Below are 16,905 nucleotides of genomic sequence, written 5' to 3' on the forward strand. Positions count from 1 at the left end.
CAGAAGTTTAATTCTTTTCCGAGCCTTTAGTGTGCAGCATCCAGCTCCCGTTGGGCTGAGCAGAGCAGAGCGTCTGACTGTAATTGGCTGAGCTCAGTACAGTGTTTTCCACATGGTTGGATCACATGAACTCTGTCCCCTCTGCAGCCAGACTGTTGTGTCTCGTCCTCTGAGTGGTTGATCCTCGAGTGTTACGGTGTTTGCTTGGAAGCAGGGGGCTGCTCGGTCTGCACTTCGGTCTGCACGGTCTACACAGCAGGCAGTGATACGAAGGGAGAGAAAATAGTTCCAAGCCATTGTGAGGTCTGACTTTTTCCTGGAGAACGATTTTGTGATGCAAATGTATTACTCTTTTGAACGCATATTGTTTTGAGAAGCAAAACGCTTTATTTTTTAAACCCTAGGCAAACTAGCCGGACTACTTTAGTCAACGCCAAAACAAGGCCACTGCTGTTTTTATAAATCTTTTAGCTTGTATATGTATTCTTTTAAAATTTTTTCTTTTTTCTTTACCTCCTACTTTATATATATATATTTTATTTCATGTTTATTGCTGTTTTGCACCAGGGATATGGCACCACATATGGCAGCATTGACAAGGACGCAGCAGGGGGTAAGAAAATGTTCAGAAATAATATTGCTAATATGGGATGTCATACAGCTTCATGTCAAAAGAGGCGAACTATCCCTTTAAGGACATGATAATGTAGCTGACATGTTTCTATTCCATCACATTTGCACATTGATCGTGTAAAAGCAGAGTTTCTTCATGCTTTGCCTTCTTTCGTTGAGGTCTGGATGGAGAATAGAAAGATGCGATGACAGGAGGAAAGGAGGGAAGATGTACATTTTTAAGCTGCACCTAAGTGCACTTTGTAGTGACCTTTGACCTCTAGCGTGTGTGTTAGTGAGCTGAAGTGTGTGCAGGGTCAGCCAGTACATCAGAAGACTCGGTGCCCTGGTGAAGCGCTGCGACTCCCATTGTTTGGTATCCTGAAATAGTCGGCTGCAGCAACAATGGGCCCAGACAATCAAAGCGTGGAAATGCACACACACATGCACACACACGTGCACACACACGTGCACACACACGTGCACACTCACATCCAGGAGCTGGTTGAAATGGGCCCTTCCAGTTGACTTGATAGCGCGGCCCCAGCCAGTAGCTGTCTGCTGTCAGCGTGCTGGCTCAGCAGTAACGAGGGTTCGGGGTTAATGAGTTTAAACCTCAGAGAGACGAGCAGAGAGACGATGGGACACGATAAGATAAGATGAGGCTGCTCGGCCTTTCCTGTTAACTGTGTGCTGTCTTCTCCCTACTGTGTGTTTGCATGTTGGGTTGTGTTGTGTCTGCGGGTCTGGATCCCTGCCGGAGGGATTTTAATATATATTTCATGCATTGTAACCACATTGGTTGGATGGATGATTTTAGTCTGTTTGTTTTCATCAGAGCTCCGTGTGGTTTCCTCATCAAAACAGTCAATTTTATCACCTCATTTTAGGGTGAAAGTATTCTAGAAAATGCACGGATCAGCCACGATATTAAAGAGGTTGTATCTTGATTTTGTAGCCAACATTTCTGCCACAAAGTCCACAGCAAAGAGATGTATTCCCTAACAAAATACACAAATGTTCAGGCTTCTTTGACTTTAAAAAAGCCATCAAACATATTTGTTTTGACACCTCAAACGAGCAACGAGCCTTTACACTCCATCATGTTGGGTCAGTCAACTCGACAGCTGACATACAGAACGAGCTAAAGGGCAGCAGCATCTGCCCGCAGGCCGCCTCGAAGCTTCTGAAGGACACAACAAAGAGCTTGAGGCCATAAGTCAGCATTTCCAGATCCTAATCTGACTGAGCATCCCACAGCCAAACACCGTGCAGACCTCACAAACGCTTGGCCCTATTTTCTCTCCCTTCGTATCACTGCCTGCTGTGTAGACCATGCAGACCGAAGTGCAGACCGAGCAGCAAACACAGTAACAGGTGCGGCTGTCGGCAGGCGGCAGCAGGCAGTGATACGAAGGGAGAGAAAATAGCGCCAAGCGATTGTGAGGTCTGACTTTTTCCTGGAGAACCATTTTGTGATGCAAATGTATTACTCTTTTGAACGCATATTGTTTTGAGAAGCAAAACGCTTTATTCAAACCCCAGCCAACTAGCCGGACTACTTTCGTCAACACCAAAACTCAGCTGGAACTCGACTCACAGGACGCAGCAGGGGGTAAGAAAATGTTCATAAGCGATATTGCTAATATGGAATGTCATACAGCTTCATGTCAAAAGAGGCGAACTATCCCTTCAAGATGTCCTCTGTTTGGGCTGAAATGCAACAGATTTGTCCTCTGAGTGCAGTTTATAAACTGGTAATCGGACTTTTGGCCTTTTATCAAGACCCCACATGTAAAGTCTCGGTGCATTTCTGTGTGCATGTCGTCACTTTACAAGCTTCTGAGGACTAAAGGATTCAGTTGTGCTGCGTTCAGGCTGCAGGGAGCTCCGGCTTCTCCTGCTTGCACACAGGTCGCTGCTTGTCTGGGAATGATAACGCGGTGCAAACCCAGCAGGATGTGCTGTAGGTGACGTTATGTTTATGATGGCGTTATTAGTTATGAGTCGCATGCTTGCATGGGCACCTCAGCCTGCTTTCTGAGGCTCATTCGGATCATTTCTGCACCCGGCTTCCCCAGAAACACGCTGTACACTCTGGATAAAGGCTTTAAATGTGTTGTAACAGGAGCACATGACAGAGGCCAGATGAGGCCAGACTCCTAAATATGGACGGTTGCTGCTCGCTAGGATCAGAGGTTGAACTTTTGGCCATTTTTCGTCTGTTTGAGTTTTCAAATCAAATCCGACTGATTTCAGAAGGCAGAGCCAGAAAAGGGAGCGGATCCTTGGAAAAGCTTCGGATTCGTTAGAATACAGACGTTACAGCTGCAGCCCAAATCTGCCCTCAAACAGCTGCCTAATCAAGCCGAGGAAACTGAAGTAACCACCCGGCTCTGCAGTCTCTAAGCAGCCAAAGCGCCCTGGTTTCCCTGAGGTGGCGTAGACCAAGTGTCCTCCTGTTTCCAAAGTTCAGATGGAGCTAAATATGCAAACAAACCGATGCAGCAGGGTGGTTTTTTTTCAGTATTATCTGTTGAGTTGATTAGAATAAAAATAGGGGCTGATGGAAAATGAGGCAACTTTTTATCAAAGCTGCAAACACGGATAAACTTTGAGTTGTCTCTCATCTTCTCTCTTTATTCAGATAATCACGTTGTATTTATTGTGTTTTTGTTATCATTGAACTGATGATATAAAAAGGGTTGAATGAAGTAGAATAAAAGGATTAAAATGCCTTCAGGGTAATCGTTGGAGTGTATCATTTCACCAGCACCAACACGTCGTGAGCTCCAGATTAACCTGATAGAAGTGATGACACGCCTCAGTGGGGGGAAAACGGCTTTGTGTCATGAGAAACTATCTTATCTGGTTAAAAGTCCTTCTATTTCTGGCTCTTCTATTGTACCTGTGCATGTGGTTACTCTTTCCATCGCACTGGAAGCGTTGCGTGCGACTCAAAGCTGCCAAACCACACCAGCTTCAGCCTGTTCAGACTTCCTGCTTCGTGTGAGACGGGAGATCCCCTGCAGCTCAGAGGCCGACTGGCTTCACAGCCAGATGAAAAGCTGGAGGAAAGAACGTGGAAATGCACAGATAAATGGCCGTTATCATGCTGAACTAAGGCTCTTTGCAGGTCAGGGTGGAATCGCATCATAAAAACAGGGGAACGGAGGCAACAAAGAGCTCTGATTCCCTTTTATTTATTAAGGGACCCCGGATTATTTACAAAGTGGTGACCAGTGGCAAGGTTGACGACAACAGGTTTCATCAGCTAAAGCAGTTTTTATTCGCATCAACGATCATCAACAATCAAACATTATGCACTCCAAAAGTAGCCGAACTATGAATGTTTCTAAGTCAACCCTTGAAAAACTACATGTAAGTGACAAATAACTATTACTACGGAAGGCCAGCGCGGACGTGGCACGTATAAACTTTTTTCTGATGGTTTTCTCGAGATAACGAGTTAGTTTACCGATGGTTTTCTCCCCAGTCTGCCCCTGTTTATATGTGTTTATATGTATTTCTGGCAAAGGTTTGTACCCATTTTTTACCCCCCTTTCATTAAAAACTGAATAACCTTCTCATAAAGTTAGTTCTGATGGTTTTTAACCTCATGAGCAGTGATGGTGGACATGTGCGCTGCTCTCACTGCCAGATCTCAGCGTGGAATCTGACCGATGGGCAGTTTAAATGGTGCCCCGGCACCAGAGCCACATTTATTCTGACAATCTGACTCAGCTTTGGATCTGCAGGTAAACCGTAGTCGATTGACTGAAATGTATTTGATCCAAGGTTCCATGTGCTGATGAAAGAGTGCTCAGCAGTTTGTAAGATGCAGCTCAAACACAGCAGGCGCATTAAATGATCTGTGACTGAAATATATAAAAGTAGGTGTGAAAGATTTAAACTGGAGTTTAAAGTCTGGGTTCTGTCTCAGTATCCGTCCGAAATATTCTGTTGTGGAGTGAAAAGGTTGCTATTTCCATAAAGTATGCGTTAAAAAGAGCTGTTACCCTGCGTTTAGGCTGGTGGATGCTGTGTTTTAACCAGCAAATGACCCTCTGTTGCATGTGGAGCTTGTCGAATCACATATAAGGGTCAGTTTTTACTGTGCAGTCTGCCTGCAGCGATGTGTAACGGGGATCTGGGAAGACAGTGAGTGCATTCATACCAGATTATTGATGAAAAGTGAAAGAATCTAAAGCATAATCAACAAAAACCTGCTCGATAAATGTATTTTATTTATACAGCCCTTTACAGACGATCCTTTCGATATACCAAAGTGCTTTACAGCAGGTAATAAATAAAGAGAAGAAGAAGTAAAAACAATAAAAGAACAGTGAAAGCAATAAAATACAACAAGATAAAATAAGATAAAAGTGTCATCATACTCCTGGGTATTAAAAGCAATCCTAAATAAGTAGGTTTTTAGCCTAGATTTGAACCAAAAATGAACCAAACGGGTCGATCTCAGCAAATTGATTTCCAGGGAAACCCTGGAACGAACGGAGGGTGTAACGGTTTTGTTGTGTTTGTGGTGCAGGAGCAGCTCGGAGCGGCGCAAGGAGAAGTCCCGGGACGCGGCGCGCTGCAGGCGCAGCAAAGAGACGGAGGTGTTCTACGAGCTGGCGCACCAGCTGCCTCTGGCCCACAACGTCAGCTCTCACCTGGACAAGGCCTCCATCATGAGGCTGGCCATCAGCTTCCTGCGCACACGCAAGCTGCTCACCACAGGTACGAGCACTCTGACACGCACAGAAACGCTGCACGCTGCAGTCAGGGAGGTGGAAATGTCATGCAGAAAGGGGGAAAATGCAAATGTTCCCACAGCTCGTTCTCCGACACGTTAGCGCAGATCACAGGTTTGTGTGCGGGCGCTGGTATGCGTGACCTATTGTCCAGTTCAGTGGGAAGGTACGAGCGGACCACCTCTCCTTCTTCCTCTTGTCTTAGTTAAAATTAGAGGCTGAGGAAGCTCCACAAAGCAGCGGATCCATTGTTCCTCCTCCTCTCCAAATGAGATCAGAGGTAGGGAAAAAAAACAGAATTCTAACATCGGTGCTCGACGCTGCAGTTTGTAAAGAAGTGTTTATTTTCCCTCAGCAGGGTGTTTGTGTGTTTGGTTAACACCGGAGAGGAGGCTGAGAGCAAAGAAATGTTCAGTCCTCCACACCTGAAGAACATCAAACTTCCTCGTGCTTCATTCGCGGTCAAATCTGAGTTTTCATTTTGGGAAATTTTACGCCGTAGAAGCACGTTGGTGGGCAATGCAGGCTTATTTGTGCAGCACCAGGGGTGGAGCAGTGATTTTAAATGTGGGGGTGGCACATGAGCGCCACATCAAGCCCATAGACACCACGCTGAAGTTGGCATCCGATTCGCGAATTAAATGGATCGGCATAAAGGGGCATTTCACTGCATTTTTTTGCATTTTGATCACCCTGAACTTGGTCCTGTATGGAAACTACAATAGTTACACTGCTCAAATCTGGATGGAATTATTCTAAAGAGGCTATAGACTTATTAAAATCTTGTTTGGGATTTGTGAAACCTTTTTCTGATTTGTAAAAATGCAGAACAGGGCCATTTCGCTGCATTTTTTTTGCATTTTGATCACCCTAAACTAGGTCCTGTATGGAAACTACAATAGTTAGACTGCTCAAATCTGGATAGAATTACTCTAAAGAGGGTACAGAGTCGTTAAAACACATTTTATGATTTGTTAAAACTTTATTTGGTCATTGAAAATTCAAAAAGGTGAAATCATCTTGCTGTAAAAGTGGAGGTGTCGAAACACCCCCATCCCCCACGAGTGCGACGCCCATGTACGGCACAATTCAACAACAAGGCGATTCAAAGTGCTTTACAACTACATTTTAAATTTTAAACAAAAAAGAAAGAAAGAAGAACAATAGATAAAATCAGGAGTTAAAATGTGATTAAGTTTTGAAACTCAAGCTTCAGATTTGGAGCTTTATTTATAATCATACCATCAACACATTAAAAAGCCCGGTTGGGAGGGAGACAGAGGAACACATAAAGGTGGCAGGTTTAGGCATAAAAGGAGTATCCACCAAAGAGTTAGTCCTTCCAAGCAGGGATGAGTCGTGGCTCAGCACTTTGTCCCAAACTGTGTCAGAGAATCATCTAAACGCTTCAAAAACACTCCGTGGGGTCACATGGCACTGAAAGGATCGGATAATTGGCTAAATTACAATAAGAATGAGTTGAGCAAGGGTAATTCTCCTTGGATATATGGCGGTGAATAAATGGGATCAGAGGCACAAAGCGTGTCATACCCCGGTATGATAGGTGGCGCTGTACCCATTCCAACTATTGCTAATAGAGCCACTTCCTGTTGACCTCTTCACCACCAACAACAACAACAAACTCAGGCATTGGAGAAAGATGGAGAACGCAGAGCAAGATGAAGCTACGTCCCTCTACATTTGGTCTGTGATGAGCTGCTTGTTGCACAAACTCGATGCCCAATGGAGCATTCTCCATCGTGTTGTTTGTTTCTTTCTGACGGCGACAACAACAGGAATATCGTCTCCTGTGACTTCCGGGTCACGACCCCGGGAAAACATCTGGAGCATGCTCAGAACGCAAAGTCTAATTCACCACGTGCTTCAGCGTCTACAAGCAGGTTTAGAGTGTCTTTCAACCCAGTTATCTCAGGGTCTTAATCCAATCCAATTCTTAGTCAGATTAAGGTGTATACATGCACTTAATAACTCAGTCTGATTGTAATTTAGCCAATAATCTGGTCCTTTCAGTACCATGTAACCCCACTGACTATTTCTCAATGCAAAACACCCATAGAGCAGAATAATGTGAAAAGATTCAGGGAGTCTGGGGAAATCTCAGCGTTGAAAGGCCAAGGACAGAAAGCAGAAACCGTCGAGTCTCAAGTCTTTTATTGTTTGTCAAGTCACAAGTCATTAAAACAGCGACTTGAGTCGACTCGAGTCCAAGTCACAGTGACTCGAGTCCCCATCTCTGCTGATTATATACACTTTATACAGTAAGTGCTGTTTAGGAAGGAGAGCTGAACAATAACGGGCAGCTCAACAGTCTGTTATAATAATAAAATGTCAGTTGAACAGGAAAGCATTTCTGATTTATATAAGTTATCTTTACACAGGCTACCGCCATCAGTCTGCTCTTATGCAACCTTTTGCTGTTCTATTTCTGTTTTAATGAACTGCTGTGCATTGTGTGCAGAGGAAACGGTGATGCATACAGGCGACGCTTCCTTAAACAACAGCGATCGCTGCTTCCCATCATTTTTTTTATTTATTTGTTCTCCATAGTGAAACGAGGAATTAATCATTTCTTTATTCCTTCAGCGGCTGAAGGACTCTCAGTCGGTTGCAGTAAATCAGCTGAAATATGTAAAGAATACAGGGGGAAGGAATCAAAAAGACCTGAAAGTTTATTTCTGTAATTCCTAAAAGTCCTTTTAGTGCCGTGAACCCATTAATCAAGTTAATTTGTGTAAAGTTTAAAAAGTTCACATCACTCCTGTTCTTAACTATTATTATAATAATAATAATAATAATAATACATTTTAATTATAACGCACTTTACATTTACAATAAAATCTCAAAGTGCTAATTTTGGGATAACAGTTAATAATAAAGTGGGATAACTCCCTCCATTGGCTTCCTGTCCTTTATAGAACTGATTTTAAACTTTTAATGTTTGTTTTTAAAGCTCTTAACGGCCTCGCCCCGTCGTATTTATCTGAGCTTTTAACAGTCCTGGTAGAGCTCTGAGGTCAGCAGATCAGTTTCTGCTGGAAGTGCCCAGGTCAGAATACAAACCCTGGGGTGAGCGAGCCTTTTCCCAAAGCTGCCCCCAGGCTCTGGAATAAGCCCCCCGTCCAGCTGCGTCTTATTTCTGACCTGGGCCTCTTCACATCTAGGCTAAAAACCTACTTATTTAGGATGGCTTTTAACACCCAGTAGTATGATGACACTTTTATCTTATTTGATTTTGTTGTATTTGATTGCTTTCACTGTTCTTTTATTGGGTTTTTTTGTCTTTTTTTTTTTTTAATAGGGCTGGGTGAGTTAACTCGTTATTTTCGCGTTAACTTGTTAACGATAAATATTTATTTTTTTTATTTTTAATTATATTTGGGGCTTTTGTGCCTTTTAATGGATAGGAAAGTTCAGAGAGACAGGAAGCAGGGGGCAGAGAGAGGGGGAACGACACGCAGCACTGGGCCGTCCTGTTATATTTTATTGCTTTCACTGTTCTATTATTGTTTTTATTTGTTTTTACTTCTTCTTCTCTTTATTTATTACCTGCTGTAAAACACTTTGGTACACCGTAAGGATTGTCTGTGAAGGGCTGTATAAATAAAGTACATTTACATTTATAATTGGACAAAAGGTGACCTAAAAAAACAGATGTTAGTGGTTGCAGTTTTATCTGCTGGGACCAAGACTCGAGGCCCAAAGAAGTTCCCCTTTAAGGGGGTAACCTGTGGATGGAAGAAGGGGGGAGAGGTGCAGGAGGAAAGAATGTGAGGAAGAGGAGGGGTAAAGGTAATGAGGGTAGGAAAGCAGTGGGTGAGAGGGGAGGAGAGGACGGGGAGATCCGAGAGATGCAGCAGCAGATAGCGTTATCGGGCCGGTCTGATTGCTCCGTGATGGAGGGTGAGATTGGAGAGGAAGCAAAGAGCTCTGCCCATCGTTGGGCTGCTGCTGGCATTATACCCGCTAGCCATAACACCCGACTGCCTTGGCGCCAAACGAGCTGGCATGCATGCTCCAACACACACACATATCGGTGTACGTGGAGTCGAATACACACATAGGAAACACCTCTGTCGCACACCACCAGCTCGGCGGAATCTGAAGAACGAGATCAAGAGCTGTTAGAAATTTTTTACACTGAAGTTGGATTAAAAATATTCAGAGTTATGAGGAGTATTTAGCAGTGTTTGTGCTTCTTCTTCCCTGTTCTCTGATCAGCTGTAAAATCCTGATGGGTCCTGAAGCATCATTATCCCTCACAAGTATCTGAGCTAACAGAATAAGTTTGTTAGCTTTTTTTCACTACCGATACAGAATAATGGTAACAAAACGGTGTGGAAAAGACTGGGGTCATTCTGTTGTGCAAGGTGACATCACACTGGACTTAAACATTTCTTTGCTATAAAACAAATAAACAGATATAAATGAACTGAATTACTTATTTATTTAATAATTGTATACCAGTTAAACAATCTTAACCTTAAAAATTATAAGAAACTGATGCAGTTAGGGATTAGTTAGGGGGGGGGGGGTGAAAAATAAAAAATAAATAAAAAATCGGCCGATATGGATCAACCCATTGTCACGATACCCGATCTCGTATTTTCTTTGATACCGGTACCGATATCCGATCCAAATATCGGATTGGTGCATCTCCAATAATAAGCCATGCAGACATGATTTGAACTATATTTCTTTATATTGTCTCTTTATGTAGCCAGAAGGGTTTCACTGAAATACAAAAATCTCCTCGTTTAATCTCGGTTAAGATGGCAGCCTAAAAACAAAAAGCACTGATGCATGATACACTGAATTAAAGCTGCATAAAACGGAGAAGCTGCATGCATATACACACTATATCCAAAATTGATTTGATTTGTTTGTCAAATAAAAGCCACTCCGTATGAATGTTAAATGAGAGCTCGTTATCTATCCACACACTGAAAATAATTACCTTTTATTATCTGAACATTTAAAACAAATTGAAAGCTAAGTCAATTAAATGCAATATAAAGCTCCTTGCATAGCCTGTGTTATAGAGTGTCCATGTAACTAATGGTGTCATCAGCGTAGAGGTGTGTTTTTTTTTTTTTTATTTAAACAACCTTTGTTAAAGAAAAAGCTGACTTTCATTCGGATGACTTATAAATACAGAAAACCTTGGGGATCGTCAGAATTGTGACCCATGACCCTGACATGTTGGATGCTTTCATCCTTAAGAGCTTCTAGAGTTCCAGTAGCTATTTGAAAAACAGTGTCGACCCGACAGCCTTGCAGGAATTTTCCGATTTTTACTTTTTTTTAAATTCTTGGGATTATTTTCAATAATGTAACGAGCAACCTGGCAGTTAAAGGTCGACTCTGCATCATCTCACTCTGGGCAGGGTGAGTAACTTTTCAGGTTTTCAGTCAGTTCTTAGCTTATTGGATCTAAATGAACTTTAAGTTGTAACAGGACCATTCGTATGGCTCCTCGTTGCACTTTAAGTGTCTTATTTGTAAGATTTATTGCCTCACATGCTGTTTTTACAACTTCATTAAGTGACACTGAAGTCTGTCTGTATTTTTTTTTTGGTCCCTTGTTATGAAATCCCAACATGGAAAACATGAAATATGTGCCTCAGTCCCTGAAGGCCAGATCAGAGAGTAGGTGATGCTATCGAGGTTTCCTGAGTTTTGCTGGGAGTCACCCACCCTAAAGTTGGTCCTTTCATGTTTTCTGTTTGAAACGGTTATGAGAGCAGGCGTCAGAAGACCAAAGAGCCTTGAGCTGTCCTGTCAAAATATTCTGTCCAGAACAGCAGAGCAAATGTCACGAAAAAGAGGCAAAATGATCTGCTCTGCAGCTGCCCATCGGACTCCGTTCTGCACCTCATTATTTTGGATCGAGGGCGGTTACGCAACCAAAGAACAACAGAGAGAAGAAAACTGCTACTCAGTCCAAATGACTGGTAATCACAGCTAAGTATGTAGGCCAAAGGTGATGCTGGTCACTGGATTGGGTTTTTCTGCTTGCCGGGGCCCATGAGAAAGCTGTGGGCTCCCAGGGGAGCTAACGCTAACAGGGCCGGGCTCCAAACTCGATCCCCAGGCCTCGCTGGGAGCCTTGAGAATGCCTCTCTTATCACAGGGAAGCACGGCGGAGGAACTGCGAGCTTCCCACCCTCCACCCTCGACTACTGGGCTTTGTTCAGCATGAAGCCACTGTCCACACACACTTGCACATGCACGTGCACGCCCTTCTGAGGGGCGAGATGTGTTATTTCGGAGGATTTTTCACTGAAACGAGACCTCATGGACAGACTGAGTCTCTGTGTGTAAATGTTTGGATACTGCACTGAGTATATTTGAACATAATTGCATAACATGGGAGTTCTGCTTTAAAAGTGGGCTGCTGTTATACTGTAAATGGCAAGGCAATTTTATTTGTAGAGCACAATTCAAAGTGCTTTACAGCTACATAAAATCACAAGAAGGCGATAAAATCATTCCAAAAGAACCCCATAAAAAATAATCATTAATTAATTCATTTAAAAGTGCAGATAAAATACTTTCAGGTGTCATATGCACAGCTAAATAGAACTGTTTTCAGCCTGCAGTTTAGATGTAATTTGTTTGGGTGGAGGATCAGGTGTGGCCCGAGCTGCAGGAGGGAAAACAACCCTGATGTTCACACAGATTTACAGCCATGCTCTGAGAGAATCCCGTTTGTAAGTGTAACCTTTCTCTCCTGCCAGGTGGCAGCGGCAGTGGCAGCGGCAGTGGCAGTGGCAGCGACAGCTACGAGGACGCAAACATGGACAATCTGTACCTGAAGTCTCTGGAGGGCTTCATCACCGTGGTAACGTCAGACGGCGACATCGTCTTTCTGTCCGAGAACATCAACAAATTCATGGGCCTCACACAGGTACACGAGCACTTCCAGATGACTGGAACAGAACCTCAGACACGTGCGCGCACTTTATGAGCCTCGTTCCTCTGAGGATTCGCTGCTGGATTTATTATTTATTATTTTATTATTTATTTTTCTTGGTGCATCAGTGTCAACAGCACAACATGCATCAGAGACGATGAAAGCAGGGGGAGCATACTTTGTAGTCCTTATAAACACTAAATGGTATTTAAGATGAAGACATTTAATTATTAACGACTGAACAACTTTATCACCTGAAGAATTTTATTGAAAAACATTTCTCCTGTTCCCCAGATGTTATACCAGAAGGTAGTTTTCTTTTCTTTTCAAATCGAAATCAAATCAAATTTATTTGTATCACATTTCATGTACAAAACAGTTCAAAGTGCTTCACATAAAATAAAAACATTGCAGCAGGGAGTGGAAGAAGCATTAAAAATACATAAAAGAATATAAAGAGAAACAAATAAAATCATTTAAATGAATTTAAAAACAAGCAACAGTCCAGATAAGTTCAAAGATATCGTGCAGATTTAATGCATAGACACATGAGAAAAGAAATGTTTTTAACCTGGATTTAAAAATGTCATTTGGTGAAAGTTTAATCTCCACTGGCAGTTTGTTCCACTTATTTTTGCCTGATATTATTGGATTTGACATAGATCGCATGCACATAACACATTAATTTATGAACGTACTCCAGAGTAAAAGAAGCAACAGATGCTATTTGATTAACAAATACATATGACGACTCCAAGCTGCAAAACACGAGAACATTTCAGGTCAAAATAAAAGCAAAATGTGTAAAAAAAATTTTCCTTTTCTTAACTTTTAGTTGTTGCTTTTCTTGTTTTGAAGTTTGTTGCATTTGGTCATCATAAAAGTGTCTACACTTTAAATTTAGTTTTCCTCGTTTATTTACCAAAGAAGAAGAAGAAACGACACAAAGTTTCTGCTTTTCTTTCTCCTGCGCACCTGTCTGAAGAGACGGGCTGTGTTCGAAACCGCATACTACTCCTACTACTCTTACTAACTGTTTGAGTTAGTATGCGAGTTTGAGTAAGCGAGAAGTTCCCGGATGCATACTAGATTCTCCGAAATGTTGGGTATGCATCATGAGGTTACTACTCATACTCAAGCTACCCAAGATGCAACGTAACGTGACGTCGCCGATCGTCATTTCCTGTCAAAACGGCAGTTTCAAGCTAGCTACAACGAGGGTAGGTTCACTTCCTGTTTTCAAAACAAAAGCACCAATTGTATCGTAATGGCTTTCCCTATGATAAAAGGCAACAGGTATTTTATTTTTGTGAAAATAACCGGAAGTGCGTTGCTCACTGCGGCTAGTTTTAGTAGCGCCGAATTCGTGGGAACAAAATTGTAAATAGCCGGTATTTAGTCAGATTTTCAACACTTTGGGGATCTAAACGACTACTTTCTCGCCTGAAAATGTTTGAAATGTTGCTAAAGTTTACAGAGTTTAGAGCTTAAGGGAAATCAGCTTCAGGCCGGCTGATTTCGGCTCGGGCAGGAGCGAAATGCATTGTGGGTAAACGCTCTGCATACTGTCTGATCGATGAGTATGTAGTATGCGGTTTTGAACACAGCCACAGATGTGCAAACTCTTTGCTCGGCCTTTGCGCTCCACACTTTATTTAAAAGACGACGGAAGGAAGAAGGACATTAACTCGAGACGTGGACGTAAACTGGCAGCATCACGAGCCCGTCGTATCCGTGTGTATTCTGCACAAACAGCCAGAGATTCAACTCTAAACACAATCAGCATTTTTCTTCTGTCATTGGTACGGACTTCGGAAGCGAATCATCGAAGAGCGGAAGTTTACTGTAAACGACTGTGCTTTTTTTTCTGGGCTCGCGGTGATGAGTTTGTTTTGTGTTGACACGATCTGGGTTTCTGAAGGTGACACGGTTCTCGTTTTTCACGCTCGCCAGCGGTTTCTTCTCCAGTTTATCTCAAAACAAACTGTTGTTGCTCCGCCAGAATTCAGAGACGGGACCGGCGGGTGTTTTGTTAAAAACATTCAAACGTGTCTTCTGTGTCTTAACTCATGAAGTTGTCTTTGATGTGCAGGTGGAGCTCACTGGTCACAGCATCTTTGACTTCACCCACCCGTGTGACCACGAGGAGATCAGAGAAAACCTCAGCCTGAAGACAGCAGGTCAGCCACCATAATTCCTTCCTAAACAAATCTCTGTGCCGAGCCATTTGCGTGGCAAACCGCCCACAAAACTGATGTGATATCTGCTCAAAGTTGACATTTTGACCTGATGGAAAACTCATGGAAAGACCTCTGGGGAAGTGTGAGCGATCCACTGATACTCATGAAAATCTGGCCGTGAATATTCAAAGTCCCTTGATGTGGAGCAAGAGCTTTGTCATGGAAAATCGCAGGCAAAACAATCCCCGACTGTACGAGTGTAAGTGTTGGGTTACACAGCAGGGGAAAAAACTGAGAAAAATGGGGTAAAAATGCAGAATTCCCACTTAGATCACACCAGATGAATGTGAGGTATCACAGTGCACGTTCATGTGGATACATGTCCTTTTAAACAAAAAGCTTTTGCATGATAAAAAGGATTTTATGTATGTTCGCCTGTGACTGGCTGTGATTTTCCAGCCATTTTTCTTTCAGTGAACACTTTAACTGGATTTTGAGGTTGAACTTTTGCGACATACAAGGTAAAAGAAGCAAAAAAGGCATTATTGCGCATTAACGCAGGTTTTATTATTGTAAAAGTCTGTTGCTTTCTGCTGCGGATCCACCAAACATGGAGAAGGGTACGGAACTTTTACTCGGCCATTTTCATTTTAAAGTTGGACATCACCGTTACAGGTGCTCCTCGGTCTCTGTGGGAAGCTCACGGAGCTAACCGGCGCTACTTCCTGTTTTACTTGTTTCAGTAAATGCAGGAATTTTAAAAAAACTCCTGCATTTACAGCCAAGTTGAATTGTCTTCTCAGCGTAGTAGTTCCAGTCTAAAATATCACTTAAAGGCAAAACACACAACTGATAGCAGCAAGTCATTCAAGGAAACAGACAGTGGAGCGAGGCTTCTACATAAAAACTACAGAAAGATGCTGATGTTAAAAGTGTGTTTGCACAACAAATGTTATGGCACTTTCATTCATATGGCAGCACATTTAAAATAAAACTAAATGCTAAAGGCTATACACTACTTTTGAATTCACTTTTGGATTTTGCGTACAAATGCGATTAATCGTGATTAATCAGGGAAATCATGTGATTAATTATATTAAACATGTTAATCGTTGCCCAGCCCTAGTAAATATGTAATATGAATGACCAAAGAGTAAGAAATGTGGTTATTAAAGCCCAAGATGAAGAGAAGAAAGAGTAAACAAAATAATTTAGCATTCAGTGTTGAATTTCTATGAAATTATCTCATTTATGAGGCTTGAAGACAGTTCAGCGCATCAAGAAAATCGAGTCCGGTCTTCTGCTCTCGACCGATAAAGGACTCGGTCATCTTCCTTCTTTGGGACCTTTTCAACGGACGTCATTGCAAGTCTTGCTTCTCTGAAAGGGTAAATCTTTTGTATGCAGCCTTTCAGCCACTAAATCTTTATCCACAGCCGTTCGTTCAGAGCTGCGAGTGATGACAAATCTCACATGGCGATAAATAGACGCCAATATGAGGGCCAAGAAGTCAACGCCCTGCAACTTGGGGAAATAAAAGTGCAGCTAATTTATGTAAAACAATGTCAAATCAATTCTATTTGACATTTCTTTTGCTAATGCGTGCAGAACGGTTTCTGGGGGCACAAAAAGGGTTCTGAAGAGGGATTTCAGCTAATAATGATAATACAACTCAAATGACCAAAGCTAGCAGGGCTCCAAATCTAAGGCACTTAACTGGCTGCCTTTCAGCCACAGTTTCAGACTTGGTTCATGCTCTGAAACAGAGAAATATGTGAATGAAAAGCAGCTTCATTGGGAAGTCGGTGTATGAACAGACGGATGCAAAGGACTGGATTCATTTTCCAAAACCACTCGAGAAAAATCAACTTAAAAAACATTAGGGCTGGGCAACGATTAAATGTTTAATCTAATTAAACACATGATTTCCCTGATTAATCCCGATTAATCGCATTTGTACGCAAAATCCAAAAATGAATCCAAAAGTAGTGTATAGCTTTTAGCATTTAGTTTTATTTTAAATGTGCTGCCATATGAATGAAAGTGCCATAACATTTGTTGTGCAAACACACTTTTAACATCAGCATCTTTCTGTAGTTTTTATGTAGAAGCCTCGCTCCACTGTCTGTTTCCTTGAATGACTTGCTGCTATCAGTTGTGTGTTTTGCCTTTAAGTAATACTTTGTAACTTCTCAAAAAGCCCATTATGGAGCTCCCCCTATAGGCTTGGAGGTAATGTACGGTTAAGACACTGTCGTAAATGTCTTTCTCTTCCTTGCTTCATCAGTCAACGTCTTCTTCTGTTTCTTCAGTGCCTCTGCCATGATGATCGTACTGACAATGTTGCGCTAGCTTAGCCTTATACCTGGGAGCGTGAGAGGGGTCTATTTGTTTTTGCGGTAGGTGTGCCAGAAAGCAAGTCGAA

The 16,905-nt window shown here is 42.3% G+C and overlaps 1 protein-coding gene across 1 annotated transcript in view; it reads left to right on the plus strand.

The window, feature by feature from the left end:
• Positions 1-16,905, plus strand: part of LOC142397585 (endothelial PAS domain-containing protein 1-like) — a 70,397-nt gene that overhangs the window by 23,557 nt on the left and 29,935 nt on the right. Inside the window, exons 2-4 of the mRNA XM_075481058.1 lie at positions 5,162-5,352; positions 12,125-12,294; positions 14,393-14,480. Coding sequence (XP_075337173.1) covers positions 5,162-5,352; positions 12,125-12,294; positions 14,393-14,480 — 449 coding nt within the window. The remainder of the gene's footprint in view (positions 1-5,161; positions 5,353-12,124; positions 12,295-14,392; positions 14,481-16,905) is intronic.

Source organism: Odontesthes bonariensis, chromosome 2 (genome assembly GCF_027942865.1).
Source record: "Odontesthes bonariensis isolate fOdoBon6 chromosome 2, fOdoBon6.hap1, whole genome shotgun sequence".
NCBI classification, from domain to species: Eukaryota; Metazoa; Chordata; class Actinopteri; order Atheriniformes; family Atherinopsidae; genus Odontesthes; species Odontesthes bonariensis.